A 22,566-nucleotide genomic window follows, 5' to 3' on the forward strand; every position below is an offset into this window, starting at 1 on the left:
TTGAACTGGTTACCTAGATAATTAGATGGGAAATACATGCTCAACGTCTGGATGCCAGATAATGTCTAGTCCCCAAATTCACTTAACGTAAAACATATGGAAAAATGCGACAACTGTTACGTTACCAGACTTTTCGGTGCAAAGCATTCCGTTCGTTGTGTTGTTTGAAAAAGGAGAAGAAAACCTAGGTGTCTCGTTTTTGTGTGTAAAGAGACTTTGAAATCTGTGAGTATGTAGGACTGATTTGTGCACTGTTAATATGGTTTACTGTGTTAATCAGCTTGGTTACAGTTGAGTCGATGACAAGAAATTAAACCCGTCAGGTAGGTTGCCCAGATACCGGACATACATGTATGGGCGATCCGCGAAAGAAAAGGGTTGTCATGGTAAAAAAAAAATAATAATAAGCAGGCGGGGCGGGGCGGGGGGGGGGGGGGGCTAAAGTTTTCGGAAGCAATGGAAGTACCATGAAGTGCCAATTTGATGACTTGTGTGTAAGATTTGTGTTCATATTCATGTTTAATATTTTTTCTCACAAAATTTGACAAGGTCAAGGTCCTTGTCCTTGAGTAGCTGGAGTTACCCAGCCCTGAGTTTTATCATTGGGTTGTCATCTAGGGCTGGAGCTAGTTTTTCTCGTAACCGATAGTATAGGCAGGTCCCCCCTTGAAAATGTTCAATTTTGTCCCCATTACACACTAATTGCAACTGCAACTCGCCCCAAACTTGCCTGGAATAACCATTACACAGGTCCTTGAAGTAAAAAACGATCCACGATGAAGATTCAGCCTACAATTGCAGTGAAAAAAAGGAGGAATAACCGCTACTCTGACAACCTTGCAAAAGTCCTTATTTTTGTTCATGACAATAAATAAATAAATACTTTTTGTTAGGCCTACTTTAAAAAGGAAGTAATATGTTGTTGCTAATTTTATAAAGGTCGACCATTGCGCATGTGTCAGTGTGCAACTGATACCCCTAGAACTACATGTATGGGTATTACTTGTAATACCCATAGTTCTAGGGGGAGGCAACTGAATGGTTCTCAGATTAGGCTAAACATCCCTTTAAAAAAGTCCTACAGTAATTCGAACCTAGTCCGAAAATTTGGCACTCTCAATACTGTGTAATTAACATTCTGATAAAGCTTTGGATCTTTACATTTCCTTTATGTCATATTGGAAACTGGATGGTTTAAAGCCAGAGTCCATCATTTGCAGCTATCCAAAAAGTAACTGGCGTATTAATTGAAAAACATACTTGGTTGAAAGATAGTAAGGGGACTAAACATCCTGTGAAATTATTCTTTCTGGCAAGCTGTCAATTTGAAGAAATCAACAAAAGAAGGCCTTTCTAATGGTGCTTCTTAAAGAAGCACCACAGGAAATTCAAATTAGTAGTTTGTTTTGTTATTCAGCGAAGCACGCACAAGCATTGGCACGATTCGTCGGATCAGTGCGCGACATCACGTAGCTGCAATCGGCTCAGTAAGAACATGTCTCGGACGCTGAATTCAGGCCCAATTCAAAACATGATTCAGCAACTTTTGATTTGAAATCGAGATCCGACAATGTTGTTTTTCTCGAAATACACAGCTAAAGCTGAGCTGAAACTTCATCAGGTTAGTTGTTCAGCACCCTTCTTTAGATCTTGAGCACTTGGTTGCTTCAAAGAACAAAATGCACAAATTACAACATGTACAAATGATGGACTACATTTGTACATGTATACCTTTAACGTACATGATGTAGAGTGGAAAGTTTGGTGTCATGCACGGTGCACCATGTACATTTTAAACATTTGAGCTGACTGTTATTAGCTTTCTCAGTCTTGTTTATTTTCATAATAGCTTCTTTTTCTTGTTCGTTGTGGTTGTGTACATAGGTTTTTATATTTCCTCGATACCTGTACATATAGGAATGGATTTGATCATTCACGGCAAATCAACCCCAAGACCAACACGCCAGGAAGCCACCCAAGGCAAGTCAACAACAACCGCTGGCCTGAACCCCACCCAAAAAGGGCCCAACTATAGCACCCCTGATGCACCCAGGGAGGGGCCCAAACCGGCCGCTCTTCGCACTACTCTCTCTACTAACAATTCTAACAATAAGGTCAGTTTCTCTGATTGACCGATCTGGTACTATCTGGTTGTACTGCACTAACAATTGAATAACTTTTACAAAAGTTCACTGTGACGCATGGCCATATTTGGACATACATGTACAGCCCATTTTACATTGTACATACAAAATTTATTGAAATTCAGATTTAGACATTAGAAGCTAGAGTAACCCTCCTGCTGTCTTAACAGCAACAGACAGTCAAAATAATCAATCTTCTTCCCCTGTCGTGCCTTTTACACAGGCTAGTGACCAACAGTCGGATTACATTTCAAGCAAGCACTGTGACTAGTCAAATTCAGTCAACATGTATACAAAAGCAGGAAAGTGGTAGGCACAGCTGGCTTATCACTCACCTACAGTCAAAGCATAGCTGTATCAAGTTACATAAAAAGTCACAGCCAGTCAATCCTGCTTTACATGTATGTAGGCTGGGAGCTCCTAACTGTTGAAAACAGTCACTTGATTGATTTTGACTGAAAGAACAACTTTGCACAGAATGTATCTTTGCATAGGAGGGTGAATGAATATACATGTATTTCACTTCCAGTGAAGTTAATTTGTAAATTTCCTAAAGGAGTTTATTTGGAAAACTTTAATGACAAATTTTCCGTGTCCCGAAAATCGGGCCGGGGAACTGACATTACCTATAACTCTGCCAGTTTTTGTCCAATTCCCATTCTATACATGTACATGTACATCATTGGAAAGTTTATTCAGTGTCCTTTCCAATGAGCCCAAAATCCCAGTTTCCAAAAATTGGCCCAACTGACTGGCTTTTTGCTGGAGGGTCACATATGTTTTTTGTAGCTACATGTACATGTACATGTAGTCATCTGTTGATGGCTTTTAATGTCAAAACTTTGTCACAGCACATGTCAGTTGTGTTCATTGTATTGGAAGTTGAAACGTTCTTAGAATTTCTTGCAAACATGCCCAGTGGGTTAAAGAGGTTGTGGAATGCTCGAAGACATTTCCGTCATTTTTCGGGTATATGTAGCCTAAGGTGTGATGAAATAAAAACGACTATTGTTTCTGTTATAAAATGAGTACAAAAGGTACTTTTGAGAGCTGATTTTCAAGTCCTGTCATGCCTGTTTCGACCCGAACGTGCAATTTGTGTAAAAGTCGTCGTTTGCGGGCAGCAAACAAAACACAGTAAATCGTGACGTAATAAACAGGACTCCCGATGCAGAGTAGAATAAACGAGTCCTGTTTATTACGTCACAATTTACTGTGTTTTGTTTGCTGCCCGCAACGACGACTTTTACACAAATTGCACGTTCGGGTCGAAACAGGACCTGAAAAATAGCTCTCAAAAGTACCCTTTGTACTCATTTTATGACAGAAACAATAGTCGTTTTTATTTCATCACACCTTAGGCTACATATACCCAAAAAATGACGGAAATGTCTTCGAGCATTCCACAACCTCTTTAAGGTTACATGTACATGTACACTTGTCTGCCTTGGTTGCCCTAAGGGCCCGTCTCAATTCTTATCCGGGGCGAGTTCCGGACATTGTATCGGGTATAAGTTGCAGAATTCTGAACAACTTCCCCGCAACCTTCCCGCTATGAAGTGATCAGTATTGGTTAGTCAAGCATTTGCTAATGAACATTTCCCTGGAACATGTCCGGGACAAATGCAGAGCTTCTTCCGGAAAAAATGAATGATTCTTCCCGCAACTTGTCCGGAACTTGTCCGGAACTTGTCCGGAACTTGTCCGGAACCTGTCCCTGATATGAATTGAGACGGCCCCAACAGCCAACAATCACTCCCCAATTGTATAAAATTCTACCTCACACGCTCAAGTTTACTTCTTCACTGCCATACTTACTTCATATTTTGTGTTTGTTTGGTTTGATACTATACATGTTTGTCTCGTTTATAAAATTTTGATTTCTTTTAAATACTTGTATTTGTTATCCTGAAGTCAAAGAAAAGAATGATACTGAGGTGATTATGCACTCATCTGTTGAGGAGAGGGCCCATTTTCTGAAAGCCATGTGGCAGAATATTTGAATTAAAACCAAAACTAATTGGGTACGTGTAAGAGCCAGCCACAAATGGGACACACAAAGGAGTATTTTACAGGTTTCTGTTGTCTGCATTGAAGGTAACATTCAACATTTTCAAATATCAAAAAAAAAAAACTACCAAATTAGTATGAAATACCTTACTTGACTGTAAGTGAATAATAGTCTCAAGCATCCTGTGAAATCATGGCATCTGGTGTGCTGTTATTTTCAAGAAAGGCGGAATTTTTGTATAAATTTCCAACGATGGTCAACTGACCATCATTGGAAAAAAAACTGACCTTTTATCCAACTACTGCCCCCAATTTACCAAATTTAGTTTCTCCACACTTTGTTTGCAATCGGTTACACATCCGTGAACAGGTGCAAGCCAGCTAGTCTGGTTCGCTGACCTGACAATTTCCGAGGCCTATAAATTGCTCCATTTCGTCTGAAGTAAGGTCAGGGAACCAGACTACAAGAATAATTTTTTTTTCTTGGTTTTTCCAGCATCTGGGAACACAAAACTTTAAACAGGGCGGTGTAACAATATTTGCTATAAAATACTAACCCCCAAATCCATCCATTTCTGAAAATTACAGCAATAGCAAATGTTGTATAATTAAAAAAAGCAAACTTGTCTTTCTTTTTTCTCTATTAAAATAATCAGCAAATGTTTAAGCCTCTGTAGGTTACTGCTTACCAGCTTTTTCTCTGCCACTGCAGGCAAGCGTGATAACTCAAGCCAAGCTTGACAAGATCCAGAAGGTCGTCACGCCAAGGCCACGTTCCAGGATGCAGTACCCAAAACCTGAAGGGTAAGCAGTGAAGAATCACCTTGAAAGTCATGCTTTTTTTCTGAATTTGCATACTACTGGCAGGCACTCAGTAGACCGATGCACAAGGCCAGCTCAGTGTTCATTTTGGCAACATCACATCTTTCAAGTTCCACAATGCAAGTTCCAGACCCATGCGTTAAACAGGCATGTCAGACTTTTTTTTTCATTAATCACAACTGTTTTTGGTCAAAACATTAAGGGGTGGTGTTTATGGATTGGACTATAACTGTACGTGGAAACCAGCCGTTTATTGCCTTCTTCAATTAACAGAACTTGCTTGTTTCCAAACGAACACGAAAATGCTCCAGAAAGTCTCTGGGGATATACTGTTTAAAAGTATTTTACATATTAAAACATCCTGCAACTTGAGAACTCAACTTAAATTGTATAAGCACAACACTTACATGTACTTAACAAGAGAAATATTACTCAAGGAAGGACATTTTTTTTTAAAATAGATTTTAAAGTAAGCATGAACTAATGAAGATTTGTTTGTTTTTTAAATGAAAAAAGTAAGCCTTTAGACTCCATCAATACAAAGCAAAGTAAAGTTTCAATAACAAATTCCCATCAAGTTGAAATTGAAAAGGCTATTTTGTTTATCATGGACAAACAGATTTATAATGCTTACTTTAATCATAAAGTTGAAAGTTTAATTGAATGATAAATGCATATATGTAGTGAACCATACCCACGTCAATTCGGGCGATTCACAATGCAGTGCACCACCAAGAGTTTGCCACGGAGAGTAAATTTTTCCCAGTGCATTGTGGGAGATAGTCGTATAATGTCTTATTGAACTTTGCATGGTGTTGCTGCTCAAGGGCGGATCCAGAACACAATTGTTTTTTTTTGGGGGGGGGCCAAAATATTTTTGGTCCCCCAAAAATTGGGTAAAAAAAAAATTACGGCATGGGGTTTGGGGCCAGCTTAAGGGCCCCGAAAAATTTTGGATTCTAGATGCTCTGTGGTGCGATCTGAGGCAATTTCTGACCACTTAAACCAATGTTTTTTGAGGAAAAGATGGTGGTGTACTCATTGCCTGCCTTTATTGCGATGTCACATAAAAAAAAAATTGGGTTCGTTTGCCTCCTTTGCCCCTCCCCCTGGATCCGCCTTGTTGCTGCTGAGCCCCCTTGCTAAGGCTGCCCAGTTCTCCTAGATATGACAATGTAATGTTTACAAAAAGCAATCATTCAACGTTTTTGTTTTTCTATTCTGCCTGCAGAGTTCCCTCTCTCAACCTCGGCAAACTGCAAGACGGAGACAACTCGTTACAGAACCCAGTCATGGGCTATGAGGAGAAGCTGGATCCCCCAGACACAGCCAGTACTGTCAGGTAAACTGTTTTGGTTTTCCTCCCTGTCTCTTCAACCATTGACACTCTTAAAAACGGGACCTTTTTTATATTAATTTGGAAAGATTTTCCTTGTTGAAACCGACAGGACAAAAGACATTTTTCTCCAAACAATGTTGATTTTTTTTTCTCATGTTATTTTTGAAACTAATATGTATACATGTTTCAATAAAAAAATTTAATACAAATTTCTCGGCAGTCAGAACTTGCGTGAAGATTGATGTAATGTTTCAAGATTTTGGAGGCTACTAGATATCATTTGAAACTCACACGATTTTATCTCTTGATCCTTTTCCTTTTTTTCTGCTACAGTTGGGGATATCACGAGTACAGTCCGGCAGCAAGGTACATATTTATGAGCTATAATGTAGTAAATTGAATAAAGAAATTGATTGCAGTGGGGTTTGAACCTGCGACCTTCGGAATACCGGTGTCACATGAAAATTTGACTCCTATGAAATCTGGTCTCTTTCACCCTATATGGACTCTAACCCTCACACGTAACCTGTCACTGTTCTAGCTAGGTTCACTTAGGCATGCGTAGTACAACCTTTGAGTCCGGATTTCTTAATAGACACCAAATTTCACACTACACTGGACCAATGCTTTACCAACTGAGCATCACATTGAACATCACATTATTGCTAAACATTAACAAGAAAATGAATGTTCCTAATTAAGAAGGTTTCTAGCATCTCACTAGGGGGAGTGTGGCCTAGTGGTTGGGGTTCGTGACTCTAAAGCAGAAGGGTCAGGGGTTCAAATCCAGCTGCTGGTCATATGTTGTGTCCTTGGGCAAGCCACTTCACCCCTACTTGCCTCTCTCCACCCAGGAGTATAAATGTGTATCAGCATTAGCTGGGGAGGAAGCTGCGATGGACTGGCATCCCATCCATGGGAATAGAATTATTCTCCGTCATTTCATGCCAAAGAAACCGGAGATAAACACCGGCCCGATGAAGCATATTGGCTTTTTACAGACTTTACTACTTACCTTACTAGCATCTCATCTAAAATTATAGGAGGAGATATCAGGGAGCCCAGATGTTTTTTTGACTGTCTACATTTTCTTGCTCCAGATCTCCAGCCATGAATGCCCCCTTTGCCCTCCACCACACCCCTACCGCGGGCCGACCCAGCAACCGCAGCCAACGACCGGGCAGTGTGCCACGACTTGACCTGCAAGGAAAACACAAGGTTTGTGGGATACTTACCGAGAGACAAGTTTGAAAAATTGACGGACAGGCAAATATAAGAATGTGATGGTTTCAAATTTAAAAAAAAAGCATGCACAATGACTTTGCATTCGGACCAAAAAAAATGATTGGATATGCTTTATGAGTTCTCAAATTACAGTTGATGTGAAAAGAAGACATTTTAAAGCTGTACTTTGATAGGTTTTGACTTCCAAAGCATTTTTGATGCCCTTATGGCGTGGGGTTCTAGATTCCAGATTGGATTCTAGATGCATTGTGGTGCAATCTGAGGCATTTCCTGGCCGCACTCCCGTGACTTTTAAAATTGAATTTGCTTGTGTTTACAACTTGAAGGTGAGATTTTTTAGGGGGATGAGTCATCAAAAGTTGATTTTTTTGGGGGGGGGGGGATTTTTTTTCATATACATATCTGAGCAAAACTGTTCACTGGGGGGGGGGGGGGGGGGGGTACCCCTAGCGTACGGGCCTGCAGGGTATGTTTTGGCATGTGACTGGGTCCTTCACAGGGCACTTGAAGGTTGTTTATGATAATTACATATAAAAGGTGTATGTCTGCAGCAACTCGTTTTTGACGTTCCAATTTGCTGCCGAACCCGAACCACACCATTGTTTGGATACAAATTTCTGAACCGAACCCGAACTGAACCTGCAGGCTCATTTCAGCACTGAATTTTTGTAACACATTTTTTATTTGTAGTCCGCTTTGACTGAACCAGCTGTGCCAGAGAACCTTCCCCCTCCCTCTGATCGCCAGAAGCAGCAGTTCAAACAGCTTGAGCAGGACAGGAAAGATGAGTTGAAGCAGTGGTCCCAGAGGGCTGGCCAACCAAAGAAGCAACTGAAAGCCCCGTACAGGTACATAGGACATTCGCTCATTCAGTTCTACAAACAGATTAGAACATCTTTTGTTTTTCGGACCAAAATTTATTTGGGGAAATTGTACTTAAAATTAGCTGCAGAGAAATTGTGAAGAATGCATGGTGGAGGCAATATTTCCAGAAATTGAATGTATTCTTAATGATAACTGTACCAATCAACATTTCTGTCGGCACTTATTTGGTTTTGAATATGTCACCAAATTTGTCTGCTTATTCCTTTCTATCGTTCTATTTCTTTGTGCTGACAAAGGAGATGCAGAGGTTGTTGCAAGATTCACTGATACATATCCATTTGTGAATTTGTCTTTTCAGAACTGACAATGACGCTGACGATGATGTAGATTTGAACAGCAGTCAGAACAAGCAAGACAAACGAGTCGATGCGGTGAGTACTATGTGTATACATACGTGACTGGCAGTGAGGTCACTAGTGCACGTCTACGCACCCTGAGGGCCTGGGAGCATCGGGAAATAGGACCCTCTTGTGGTCACTCACAAGCTCGAGGGGGCATTATTGTGTGTTATAACACACCTCTTGCTGGTTCTTCATCCTGGTTGGCTGAAACACGGTCATGTGTGGTTCACTAATATAGGCTAGTGCATGAAATTCGCGTCAGTGTGAACTAGACAAGCGCAAGACATCGCCCGTGTGTAATTTCCGGAGTATAGTGCCTGATCGGGCACTATACTCAACATTTTTTGACTGGTTACAACATCCTCTCAAAAACTAAATCTCAAAAACTTAATCTAGGGAAACTAAAAGCATACCTTTAATTGTTGAATTACTCATTGTTGAATTGCTTATGAGTTAGTTGTTGAAATAAAACAGTTGAATTATAAAACCCTGAAAATTGTCTTTTATTATGTTATATTTTGGACAGAGGTGAGTTATAAAACACATGTGGACTGGCATAATTCGGTCACTAGTGCACGTCTATGCCCCCTCGGGCCTGTGAGTGACCAGAAGAGGGTCTATAGATGTGCAGTAGTGACCTCATTGCCAGTCTATATGTGTGTACTATACAACACCTGAGTAAATCCTTGTCATTTGATTGGAGGATTGCAGGTCACGTTACATTCATTAATCAAACCATTGCATTGCCTATGTCATTAAATTGTGCATTTTTGTTTCCATTCACTGTGCATTTTCGTTCCATCCCTTTTGATCTATTGCATGCGCACGCTAGACCAAAGATCGTTTAGCGCCACGCAAAGACGCGCAGCGGCACTATATAATTTTGCACTAGACCACATCATGCGTTTTATACAGCAGTACAAAACTTGCCTTTGAAGCCGTTGCATTGTTTTAAGAACTTACAGTATTAACTGTCACACTGTTCATATTTTGACTTTTAAACCTTTGTTAACTTTAAACAAGCTGACCAAAAAATAGTGGATGCCATAATACATTTTTGTTAATGTTGTTTGTTCTTATAGTTTTATCCTCAAATCGAATGACAAAGATCTAAATATTTTCATTCAGTGAAAGATGGAGTGTTCTATTCAACTGAGCTGCGCCTCATTGAAAGGAACATTCCATCTTTCAACTCATGAAAATATTCTCACCATTGCACTCATGAACATTCATTATATGTATACTAGTGACCGAATAGTGCCATTCAATATGTGTTTTGTAACACACCTCAATCAATGCTATCTCACGAAAAAAAGGGATTTGATCACACTTTTAACTGGATTGTTCAAATTCAACAATTACTTGGTGTTCAAGTAAGTGAATTTTGTGGTCATGAATGTCCACCATGCAAACATTCATAAAAGATTAACTGTTTTTAATTGTGTTTCTGTTGCCTCAAAAGAAAAGATGCACAAAACGCAAATGATCCTACCTACCTTTAGCTGCGCCAGAAAACAAGCGGTATATGTACATCAGTGTTCTCTTACCTTCAAAATAGCCTGGTAACCCGCCATGCTTTCTGAGGCATCCGCCATGCTTCAAAAGTTGCCGCCATTCTTCAAAAGTTGCCACCATGCTTCAAAAGCTGCAGCCATGCTTTCAAAAAAATTTTAATAATAAAAAAGACAAACAAGTGGGACTTCCCTTACCCTCCAGGGTATATTTTGGCTAGAAATAGCGCCCCTAGCATATGGGCCCCCCCCCCTTCCGCTTTTTGCCGGCGCACCGACCTTTAAATTTCTAAGTTGGAGAACACTGTACATGTAAGTAGCATCTTATTGCAAATTAAGAAAGAAGTCCTGAAATTACAATTTGGAGCTTTTCTTGATATTGTCTCTGCATGTTTTCTTCCAGGAAGCCCTGGCTGCTGAGAGAAGGAGGCAGGAGATTGAACAGACTGTTTTAGTGGATCAGCTTTCAAGGTAGAGTGTTTTAATTTTTATTTTATTTTAGAAGGGGAAACTTGCCTTTTTTCAAAGGAATGTTATGGAATGTCGGAGGTTGAGGGTCTTCTTTACCGGAACCAAACGCCCTGATATAGATCTGTAAGGAACCCAATGACATGATGAAGATCTGCGATGGTTAATATTTTATTTCTTGAGATAATGGTTCTGGCAGGTTCAAAATGTCAGGCTCCATAACTTTGACAGTATATTTTAATCCACTTCAGTTAGTCAGCTCTCATAAAGTTAGAGAATTTGTTGACATTATGTCAAGGAATCACCCACATTTTCAAATGTTCTCCTCTCCTCCCTCCATCTTTTTGTACTCCCTGAGGCTCCCTGTCCCCTTCCCCTAAATCCTGGCCAAAGCCCATCACAAACCATTCCCCACATGAAAACTGCCATTTCAAACCCCCCAAAAAGGCTGAATTCAAATACTCGCATATTATAATTATGGGCTCCGTGCGCCAACAAGAGAGGGCGCTTTTTTACCACTTTTGAGAACGCTGTGGATGAGACACACACCCTGTGCGTACCGGTTCACACGCGTGTAGCGTGAGGCACACACGACTTGCTTATTCTAGATGCAAATAAAGCTATAGCATCTTTGTGTGAGTGTCGAGCGTCGTCAGCAATTTGTTCGCTCTCCCGATGGTCCTCCCCAACTCTCCCTTTCTTGCCGGTGAGGGGGTACTTTTGCACGGAGCCCATAACTATTATTATGTATTTCTGGTAATGAAACCAAGGATGTCTCAAAAGCACCCTAGGCACTGTGGCTCGCAAGCCTGAAGAAACCTGTAGAGAGAAGGCAAATTAGAAGAAATTTCAGATTTAGAGGTGGGAGGAAAACCCCAAAGGAATATTCTGGGGAAAATCCACGGAATCAGGCAGGGACTGAAAACCCAATCCACATGTGGACCAGGGCAGGACTCAAACCCTGGCCATTGAGGTGAAAGCCGAAGAAGGAACCACCGTGTCAACCTGACTCCCCAAAATGTATTTCCATTCAGGAGTGTCTTATGCGATCCAGAGCAGAACCAACGATGTGACACCCCACTGTCTGGAACCACCTCACCGTTTGGCCAACCGAGACCCAAAATGAGGACACTTCATGACTCCAAGTGAGTACAATGTTATCAGTTCTTATTAACTGCAGAATTTCAATTAATTTTATGCTGATGTTCAAGCCTAACCCTGCCAGATCTTTCACAATCCACCAAAGATTTTGAAGGATATTTATTTAATATTGGGGGTTTTTTTGGAGGGGGGGGGGGATTAAGGGAGCTACAACTTATTCACTATTGGAAATTCAAGTGCAAAGAATTTGCCATTCAGTTCCTGAAGAATGCATCCTGTTGTAACGGTACGACAGAAATGAGCAAAAAATGTCCATCATTAATTGTAATATTTTACCATTTGACCACTGAGAACGTAGAAAAAGTCCACCCAGGATCATTTGCAATGACCTGTAAAAGTACCAAGCGATTTAATGACAGAAACTTTCTATGCTCAAAGTGCGGATAGGACTGGTATCAAATACGCTGTGAAATTATTCAATTTGAAATGGTATCATGTGGGGAAAAAACTAACATTGAATTTGGTTCAACATGGGAGACCCACGGGCATACAGTTTCTCTGTTTTCTCAAAATAAGTAGTATCCACTGAGCTGAAACTTTGACAAGTTAGTCGTTATGCACGTTACTTGAGGTTTTCGGCAATGTTGTTCAAAACAAGAAAAACTGCACAAAAAGCAAATGATACTTTGTACGTCAAAGAGAATATTTCTAAATGGATTCTTTGCTTTTGCTGTGACTTAGTTAAGTTTTGTCATTATTGTTATCAGAGTTCGGACAACAGGGACAGTGACGGAGAACCTTCTGGACAAACGTTTGACCTTCAACGCTCGGATCGTGACGAGAAGTGGTCACGATGCCCTGCGGGAGCTGTGCGGATTCTACTTTGACTTGGACAAGACCATGACGGTCTACGAGTATCGCCAGTTTGGCTCAAAGTAAGTGTAACAGTTGAGAGGTCCGTCAGTCCTTGAATACCATGCCTGAATATGCCGATGTGAGGAGTCTAAAATTGGAGGCTTTTTACGGAACGATATTGGAAATAGCTCACTTTGATGTTTTGGTGTTTGGAGAACTTTGTGTTTGGTTGAATTGTCTGATCTACACCAAATTGTTACGAGCTGAAAAATTCACTGGATATGTAACAAAATCACAAGCAAGGTATTCAATTCATTTGTGAGATGATAATATACACTTAGAATCAACACAAATATACGTGGTGATTTGTAAAGCAATCACAACAACGGAGATTGGTGAAACTTAATTCTGGAGGTAAGGCTAGAGTGCTAAATGTATAAAAAAAAAAACATGCTCGATCGGATCTCGGAAGCTGCAGGCCAGTGAATTTGTGTTCACCTTATTTTGACCTTTGGCCCCATAGCTATAGGTCAGACGAAGAGGTCACCATGGGCATTTTTTAATGTTTGACAGCGCTACCTTCGTCATTTGAGCTTATTTGAAATTCGATGTTATTTTGACCTTGACCCCATGATGACCTTTGACCCCAGTTTGGTCATGTGACATGTTGGGGCTGGGCTAACTGATACTTTTGACAAAGTTTGGTTGAAATCGGTCAAGATATGTAGGAGCAATAGACAATGTCAACGTTTGTTACTAACTTACTAACGAACTAACAAACTAATGTACGGAGTAACGGAGAGACATGATGATTTGTTGAGCTACTACCCACAGCTGAAAATCTACGTGCAGGTCAAACATCAATAAAGTGTCATGAAAGAGCTTTTCGGAATCAATGTAACATGCTGTTTATTTTGAAATGTCATTAAAGAAATTACTTAAACTTTCTAATACCTACTGGTTGCAATTTCTGGAAATTACTACAATTGTGCTTTCTGTCATTTTAATTTATAGGGGGTTTGCCTAGTCTTTCTGTGAATGACGAGGAAACCCTTAAGCATAGCCACTCTTCATCATAACTGGTTGTCTAATGGTTCATCATGTAACTATTACTTCGTCGGTTGCACAATGAAGTGACGTATCATGTGCGCAAAGTCCATAGACAATTTGTCACTTTGTGGTGCACCCTACAACGTTATTCTGTATTGACTTGATGTTTGTTTTGCTTTGCAGATCAAAAGCCTTGCCCTTCATCCAGAGAGGGAAATACTGCCATGTGATTGGCCGAAGAAAAGGCCGGCCGTACGTCGTGCAAGACATTTCCGCAGTGAGTAAATAATCAGCACTGTTTTTTTCTCGTCGTGGACTCGAAAGCAACTCTACGTTACTGCTTTCAGAAAGCACAAGTGATGTTGATATTCTGACCGGTACCCAGTGAACTATCCAACCCACTGTTAGAGTATGAGTCACACATGCATGAGCTAGCTAAGAGTAGCTGGTTCTAAAGTAGATGTTGTCTTGGTCAAAAGTGTTTGCTATATTCTAGCTAATGCACAAGTGTGAGGTATGCTCTGAATCTCTCTCGGGTCCAAGTGCCAACATTGCCAAGACTGGGTTTGACAGCGGAACTCAAATAATGGCACCATGGAACCTCCAAAATCCACAGAAAATATTTCGGTTGTAAGGCCAAATAAAAAAATAAGTCGGTCTCTGGTCAGCACGCGCGTCGATTTTAATCATGCGCGTCGATCTTTTTTTTTTCCAAAATGTTCCGCGGTAGCTCCAACAGCGCCCTCTATTTCCGCACCTCCTCAATTTTTTTTACCAAAGAGCACCAAGGAACGGGAAATTGCACCAAGGCAAATGATCGAAAGCACCAAGGCAAATTATGGAGGACACCAATGTACATGAGGACACCAAAAAAGCAAAATAGTACCCCACCTTGTCTGTACAATCCAAGCTTGAAGAAAAAAAGAAAAAAAGCGAAAAAAAAAAAAAAAGCCGCGTGGCCGCGTCAATTCCGGAACTTTGGTCTGACTAGAGACCGAATATTTTTTTTTTGGCCTAATAGGAAGAATGCAAAAATTAAACAAGTGGTAACCGAGGTTGAACCGTGAGGCACCCGGCGAAACCCTGTGAAACCTTGTAAATTCCTTTGGTAAGCCTCGGGTTACTCCCTATGTTATTTCACTTTGCGTACGGAATTGCTAGTTATTATAACCATCTGTGTTTAGTAGAGAGATTTTTACAGCCTTGGTACCATTTCAACTACAAGATTTCTTTTAGCTGGCAGTTAAAGATGTAGTCCATCATTTGTAATTTGTGCATTTTGTTCGTTTGAAGCAACAAAAGTGTTCAAAATCTAATGAAGGATACTGAACAACTAACCTGATGAAGTTTCAGCTCAGCTTCAGCTGTATATTCTGAGAAAAACAGCATTCTAGGATCTCAATTTCAAATCAAAAGTTGCTGAATCATGTTTTGAACTCGTTTTGAATTGTAGCTATACGCAATGTCGCGCACTGATCCGACGAATTATAGCAACCGCGCGCGCCTGTGCGTCGTGCCAATGCTTGCGCACGCTGCGCCGAATAACAAAACAAACTACTAATTTAAATTTTCCTACGGTGCGTCTTAAGACGCACCATTGGGAAAGGCCTTCTTTCGTTGATTACTTCAAAGTGACAGCTTGCCAGAATGAATAATTCCACAGGGAGTTTAGTCCTCTTACTATCTTTCAACCAAGTATGTTTGTCAACAATAATTACGCCAGTTACTTTTCGGATAGCTGCAAATGATGGACTATAGCTTTAACTGAATTGCTGAATTCATGTTTACCACTGTTACTCCGCAGGGAGCCACTTTGACCTTTGACTCGGAAGGTCAGCCCTCCATCTCGTCCGCCTTGAAGGCTAAACCCGTTCTCCTGATCAGAATCACCCACGTGGACGAGAATACTAAAGAGAAACTAGTGTAAGTGATAAAGAAGACTTCAGATTTAATTGTAACCCTTACCAGTGCGCAAGTTCGGTCAAGGACCAGTGATTAACTAGTGGTTGGTTTGTGACGTACCTAGTGTATGACCTGAAGTTGAAGGTTGAAGGACTGTAGTCGAACTATTGTCTGTCAGAAAATGGCAGTCGCACAATTTTTCAACACTTGCAGTTTCTGTTTATTCACACAAAATTAGTGATTGTGTAGTTTAGGACACCTTACATAATCGCCATTATTATTGTACAATGGTGACAAAAGTGACATAATCATAAAATGGAAATGGAAAAACTATGAAGTGAAAATGAAATTTAGCACTCACAGTTTCATTTTTCAAAAAAATTTGAATATTTTAATATTCAAATTATTCGAACTATGGTTAACTATGGTCCGTGATCGAACTTGCCCAGTGTTGTAGCCGAGATACTTGTGAGGCTTCACAACTCATCACAAGTGGGACTGTGCATTTTTCAAATAATTTTAATTATTCTAATTTGGATTCGATCAAAACATTTGAATGTTTGCATTGTATAGGACTGGGAAGAATCATAAAGGCTTTGAGAAAAATGCCAAAACTAAACATCGTTTACTTTTGCTTGTGGATGATTGCAAAAATCTTGTAGAATACTACAACATTCCTACAAGGATTTCTTTAACCAGTTTGCGCCGGATGACGTATATACACGCAAAGGTTTTGTGGTATTCGGAACGAATGACGGATAAACACGCAGGGAGCGAGACTGGAAATATCTGTCAGCAACCCACTTGCAGCGAGCGAGGCCAGCAATATGAGTGGTGCTGCCCGAGGGTGATGGCTTCAACCCGCCTGCCATTGAGTTTGAGCGAAAAGTAACCCCCTCCCTTTGTTCCTTTCTTGTCAAAATATTCCCGGCATGAACTGGTTAAAGGTGCCACAATTTCTTTAAAACAGAAACAGTCGGACAGTAGTTTGTATAACGTGAAGCAACATTTATCGCTGAAAACCTTTACCCTTTTTGGTTGAATTTAGATTCAAACACGGCAGGGTTCCCTACGACCCCCAGGAGTATCACGCAATGATGAATCCACCAATCACAAAGCAGGAAGCTGCCGACAATAAACTCATAGGTCAAGTACAAGGTAGACGGTTGAAACCTTCCATGACTATAATTCACCAGAGTTGGCCAGAATTGAAATAACCATAGCAGACAGCCAGCATTTTCATTGTGACTGCCATGCTTGTTCATTGTACGCCGACACACACAGCCACGTTTGTTTATGGTGTAAATTGAGGATTTCCTATTGTTTTTCTTCCCTTTTCCTTTGTTTATACTCTAACTTTTTTGCAACAGCTCTCATTGGTTTTGTACACATTTTCTAATCAAGTTTGTCCTCGATTTGGTTCCTGTCCTCAATTCATCAATGATGTTGCACGTGTCTGTCCTCGATTTACACCATAAACCTATTCACCCACACACACAGACAGACAAGGCAGGAACAACACATGAAAAGTTGTGAAGGTTTTAAGAATTTAGACATACAGTTCAGGTATACATGCTGTAGCGCTTTCAAAACTGCTAGCAGTTCAGTTGTTGTTGATTGTTTGTTCAATATTTTCTACTAGTAATAGAATTTGCCTCATTTAGCAAATTTTCCAGGCCTGCAAAACTGTGCATGGAGAAAAAAGTTAGAATAAAGCCATATGCATTTTGGAGCTGTATACATTATACATAAACATTGTTGTTAGTTTAAGATTTTCTTTTGTAAAACATCAACTTAACTCTCTAAAAACATTTGTTGTCTTCCTGTATGATAACCCCTTCATTTTCACACTTTTAAGATTCTGTTAGAGCTCAGATTCGTAAGCGAGCCTGCAAGACGTTAACCGGCCTGGGCCGTCACTTCAAACAGTTGGATAAATCGGGAGATGGCGTCCTGAGCAAAGAGGAGCTCAGACTAGCGTTGGATACCTATCACATCAAAGTGGACCAAAACGTAAGTAATTGCTGTTTAGCTTGATCTGAAGGGTCAACCTACTGTCCTCGGACTGACAGAGTGACTGACTGACTCACTCACCGAAAATGCTCTAAACTGAGACTTTTGGGTCCAGCACACGATTTTACGAAGTGACGCATCGCAACTCGATTTGCGATGCCTAAAACGTCACGACTTGCAACGTGTTGTTTGATCCATTTCAGAAAACTTACTAAGTTCCTTGACAATGGTTGAAAACACGTTGCAAACAACAGGTCGTTTAGTCATCGCAAAATAAGAAGCGTCTTTTCTTAGCCATAAAAATTAAATATGTACCGAGACAAATTGAGGTGAAGTTGTAAATGGAATATGCATCGAAGCACATATGAATTAGCCTGGAATATTGCAGTTGAAATTTTGAAGTAGCTAACAGTTAACTGTGAGCTTGTTTTACATTTTAAAACTTTTCAAGAGGAGATCTGGTGACTCTTTGCTGAATATCAGACGACTATTTACTATGTGCTATAAATAAACATACGACGCGTCACACGTCACAAAACGGCATGTTTTGTGAAATGAATTGCAGGATGTGTTATTGTTATTTATTATTATTTTTTATTATCATATCTTTCATAAGCTGGAGATAAACTTTCACCTTAGGGGTTGATGAATCTACTCCCCCCCCCCCCCCCACCCCTCAGTCTTGTGTCAGGAAACACCTAAAGTGAAGTTGTAAAGCAAATCAAATCTTCCTTTGTCCCTTTTCAGTTATTTGAGTTGTTGTGGTTAGTTCTGGATCAGAATGAGGACGGTGCAATAGACTACAGTGAATTCCATCGAGCGTTCATCGGGGAGATGAATGAAAGGAGGAAGACACTTGTCAGAAAGGTAAGGAATGGTAGCACTTTAAATGTGGTAATTGTATTAACATTTTTTGGCAATGTTTTTGTCTGTAAGGTTTAGAGTAGATAATTCCAATTTTGAAATTTTGCCTTAAAGGCACGTAGGGACACTAGCAATCACCCAGAAATGAACAATTTAATCAAGAAAAAAATCCTTGCTCAAATTTAAGATATGACCAAATACCCTGTGAATTTAGTCCCCCTGAAATGGTATCATTCGGAAGAAAACAATCATTGAAAGGGGTTTTAGAAAGTGTGCCCACTGGCACAGGTTTTAATGAGACCAAAACAATTGTGCACATGTCTTCTCTGTTTTCACAAAATGTATAGTATCCACTGAGCTGAAACTACAAGAAGTTGGTTGTTATGCCACCTTCTTAAGATATTAAGCAATTCTGTCGCATCAAACCCACGTACCTTAAATCCACATAATACATTAGAAGCAATAGTGAGGGTTAGTTTTCATTCAGATCAATTAGCTGGGAATGAAACAGCTTTGTAATTGGGGTCCATTTTGCAGGGGGAGAGCCTCTTTTTTTTGGAGGGGGGGAGAGAGGCAGGAGACATTTAATAGGTTTCATCGATAAAATACTCATTTTTGCAACCCTCCCTAAATACTGAGTTGAGGGGCCTGCCCCATCCTCTCTCAAGCCGCCCTCTTTTAGTTATGCCACTGGGATGGAACTGATCACTAGAGCAATTCTTGCAGCACCTTGCAACTTCTGAAAAACTTGCAGTTCTTAGTTCTCACTTGTCCTTTAACCCTAACCGAACTCAACCCATCAAAGTTCAACAGCAGGTTTTGTTTAAATCTGTTGGGATAGATACAGTACCCCTAAACTGATGGTCTTTTACACTGGGCTTGGCATACCTCCAGAAACTAAGTCCAACAGTGTGTGTGTACGATTTCCCATGTGGGTGTTGGAATTTGCCAGAATGGGTATGGTTCCTAGTAAATTAGGCTGGGGAGTTAGGGTTAATGCCATTATTAGCCATACGTAACATTCAACTTTCTCAACTTTTCCATTTTTTTCTCTTCTGTTTAATTACGCAGGCATTTCAGAAAATTGATGCCAACAAGTCGGGAACAGTCAGCATAGATGAGCTGAAGAAATTCTTCAATGTGCAAAAGCATCCGCACGTTGTACAAGGTGACATAGTTTTTGTATATCTTCAAGTGTACTTTGGTACTGGATACATCAGCCAGTTATAACAGACTCTGGGAAAACTAGTGTTGAAAAAGAGAAAAACAAGGAAGTCAGCCAAGATCTTTAAAGGTCGAATAGATCACTGGTAGCTTTCCAAAAGTAATTGACAAAATTATTGTTAAAAAGCTTACTTGGTTTAAAGATGGTAATGACTCTAAACTCCCTGTGAAATTATTCCTTCTGGCATGCTGTCATTTTGAAGAAACAACAAAAGAAGGTCATTTCCAGAGATGAGTCAAGTGGCGCATTTTTGGAAATTTCCGTTAGTAGTTGGTTTGTAATTGGGCAAATCCGTGAATGGGTGCGAGCAAGCATTGACACAACGAACACGTGCACATGGTTGTTATTATTCATCGGTTCAGTACGTGACATCGCTTAGCTGCAATCTGCTGAATGAGAACGCGTTCCGGATGCTGATTTCAGGCACAATTCAAAATACGACTCCACAACTTGAAATCTAAATCCTAGAATATTGTTTTCTCTGAATATACAGCTTTTTACAGAGCTAAAATTTCATCAGGCTAGGTGTAAAGCACCCGTCTGTAGATTTTGAGCACTTTTGTTGCTTCAAACGAAACAAATATGCACAAGTGACAAATGATCTACTCTGCCTTTTATTCCATTTTCCTGAATTGAGAAAATCATACTGAGTTTTTGCTGTTTTAACTCTGTTGGGAACTGTACAAGGAATTTGTAGAACAAACAAACCTACTACAAATCCAAAAGCTATGCAAAAAGTATTAATGCCAATGTTTTTTTTGCAGGTCTGGTTACGGCCTCAGAGGTCATGAATGGTTTCCTGGAACTCTTTGATCGACGTGCAAAGGAACTCACGTATGGAGAATTTGAGGATTACTACGAAGGCGTCAGCGTATCAATCAACAATGACGATGATTTCATCGGTATGGTGTCTGCGTGTTGGACATTATGAATAGGAAACTGGATAGTAATGCCAATAGGGAGAGATGTGATTTGTGGACAAATATCAAAATTTATTCTACCAGGACGTATTTCTCAATTGTAGTTGTAATCATGTACATCCAGTACCTACTTTGCTTAAAGACAAGTAGGAAAATTGGTAAATACCCAGAAACGCACCTACCGATTTAATGAAAAAAACCTCGCTCAAAGTGAAGAAAAGGAAATTAGTCCGCCTGAAATCGTATCATTCAAAAGAAAAACACTATGTGTGATGGGGGAATGGCTGTTGGTGGCTCCCTGCTCCCACAAGTCACCGCATCTTTACTTAAAATGCTTCAGCATACATAGAAATAGAAACTGTAAAGTTCTTGAGTGTGGCTTCTTTCCTATGGGAGCCAGGTGGGGACGAGAGCCTGGCTCAAAGCACACATATAAACAAAGCGTGACGTCATTGTCTAACATGTAGGTCTATTGCAGTAGAGATATTTGCAATGTCCAGCCCTGTTTGAAGTAGAAAGATTGCGGGTAACACCATGTGGAAAGTAATCTCTTCTTGGAAGAAGTGTGGTTCTGAAAAGAACCGGTTGGTTGAGTGTAGAACTCGACGTTTCGGACAGTGTGCTCTGTCCGTCCTCAGGAAGGGGAGTCAGTTTAATGTTCAATATGCAATCTTTCTCCTTTATCTCATCCGCCATGCAAAGCTTCAGGTCATATATACAGCCTTGTTTACTTTAACGAGAAAAATCACAATAAAGTATTGCCTTCCCCTTGATGCCTCGTTTTCCATTTCAATTTCCAACCAAGCAAACATGCCTTTATTTACTGACCGATCGGTCAATCAATTTGTAGACAACTATCGTTGCAACGTATGATGAACAAACTCCTTACTTTAGCTTTGATGTCAACATCATCAACATGTATGTATATGTAGAATCGGAAATGTTGTGGATTTCATGACTCACTCCATGGAACAAATTTTATACAAGTTCATTTAAGTCATTCCTTCTATGATTCAGTACAGCTTTCTGTCACGAATGCATGAGATACTAAAGGAGTATTAGTTTGACGAACGAATAAATTATGAAATATTAAGTACGAGTTGGGACTATTTAAAGCTTCTTTTTAATGTTCAACATGCTGATGTACAATGTTCAATATAATTTATGTACAATTTGAAAATTTTAAAAATAAATATTCAGTCTCAAAATCAAGACTTGTGATTTTCAAAACAAATTGAATTTGTTGTCAGTTTGAGTAACCATGAAAAATTCACGATTTTGTGATCTTTGATCTGAAAAAAGTTCCCACATTGAACAAATATCTGATAATACATACACCAAATTTGACCTTTTTGACTTTTTTATTGGAACAAATGCTTTTATCTGTTGGGTATCTGCTCACCTCTGAAAAAAAAAGTTTTACAGTGAAGTCTCGATAAGTCAAACTCTGATAACTCAAAGCAACTGTTAAGTCAAACAAAAAATCCATTCCCTTCAGTAGTATAACAATGATATACAACCCTGCTTGACTCAAAACTCTGCTTAAGTCAAATTTTGAACCTGTTCCCTTGAGGTTTGACTTATCAAGATTTCACTGTATATAGAGTTATATCGGTTGCTTTTTCGCACAAGCAGATTTCCGGTCCCAAAAATTATCCATTTTAAAAGTGGGGTGGGAACCAGTGTACCCCGCAAGAACTGAATTACTGTTCAAAGCAGCCACAACTGGGTCGCTATAAATTCATGGTTCAAAATGTGACCTTTCAGTCCCTGTAACCGCTGAACATCATTAGTTGCCATTCAAGTATCATTAATTAAAAATTATTTCAAATTATTTTTTGTTTGCTGGGTAGTCTGCTATTCATCATCAC

General features: G+C 39.9%; 1 protein-coding gene across 5 annotated transcripts; it reads left to right on the top strand.

Annotated features, from left to right (window-relative positions):
- Window positions 1-38: 38 nt before the first annotated feature.
- LOC119718749 (calcyphosin-2-like) lies at window positions 39-21,907 on the top strand. 5 transcript variants are annotated; one of them, XM_038188171.1, is made up of 18 exons: window positions 39-323; window positions 1,918-2,114; window positions 4,867-4,958; window positions 6,208-6,318; window positions 6,649-6,681; window positions 7,416-7,533; window positions 8,251-8,408; window positions 8,744-8,816; window positions 10,701-10,768; window positions 11,800-11,910; window positions 12,634-12,801; window positions 13,955-14,048; window positions 15,576-15,694; window positions 16,722-16,831; window positions 17,532-17,686; window positions 18,434-18,553; window positions 19,622-19,718; window positions 20,540-21,907. In XM_038188171.1, exons 2-18 carry the CDS (start codon window positions 1,920-1,922, stop codon window positions 20,704-20,706), a joined length of 1,989 nt encoding a protein of 662 aa, XP_038044099.1. In that variant the 5' UTR covers window positions 39-323; window positions 1,918-1,919; the 3' UTR covers window positions 20,707-21,907. The 5 variants fall into 5 exon arrangements, with proteins under 5 accessions (XP_038044099.1, XP_038044091.1, XP_038044083.1 ...); XM_038188163.1 differs by having other exon boundaries at window positions 39-225; window positions 1,885-2,114; XM_038188155.1 differs by having other exon boundaries at window positions 39-225.
- The last annotated feature ends 659 nt before the right edge of the window (window positions 21,908-22,566 follow it).

This window comes from Patiria miniata, unplaced genomic scaffold (assembly GCF_015706575.1).
Source record: "Patiria miniata isolate m_02_andy unplaced genomic scaffold, ASM1570657v1 HiC_scaffold_12, whole genome shotgun sequence".
Classification (NCBI taxonomy): domain Eukaryota; kingdom Metazoa; phylum Echinodermata; class Asteroidea; order Valvatida; family Asterinidae; genus Patiria; species Patiria miniata.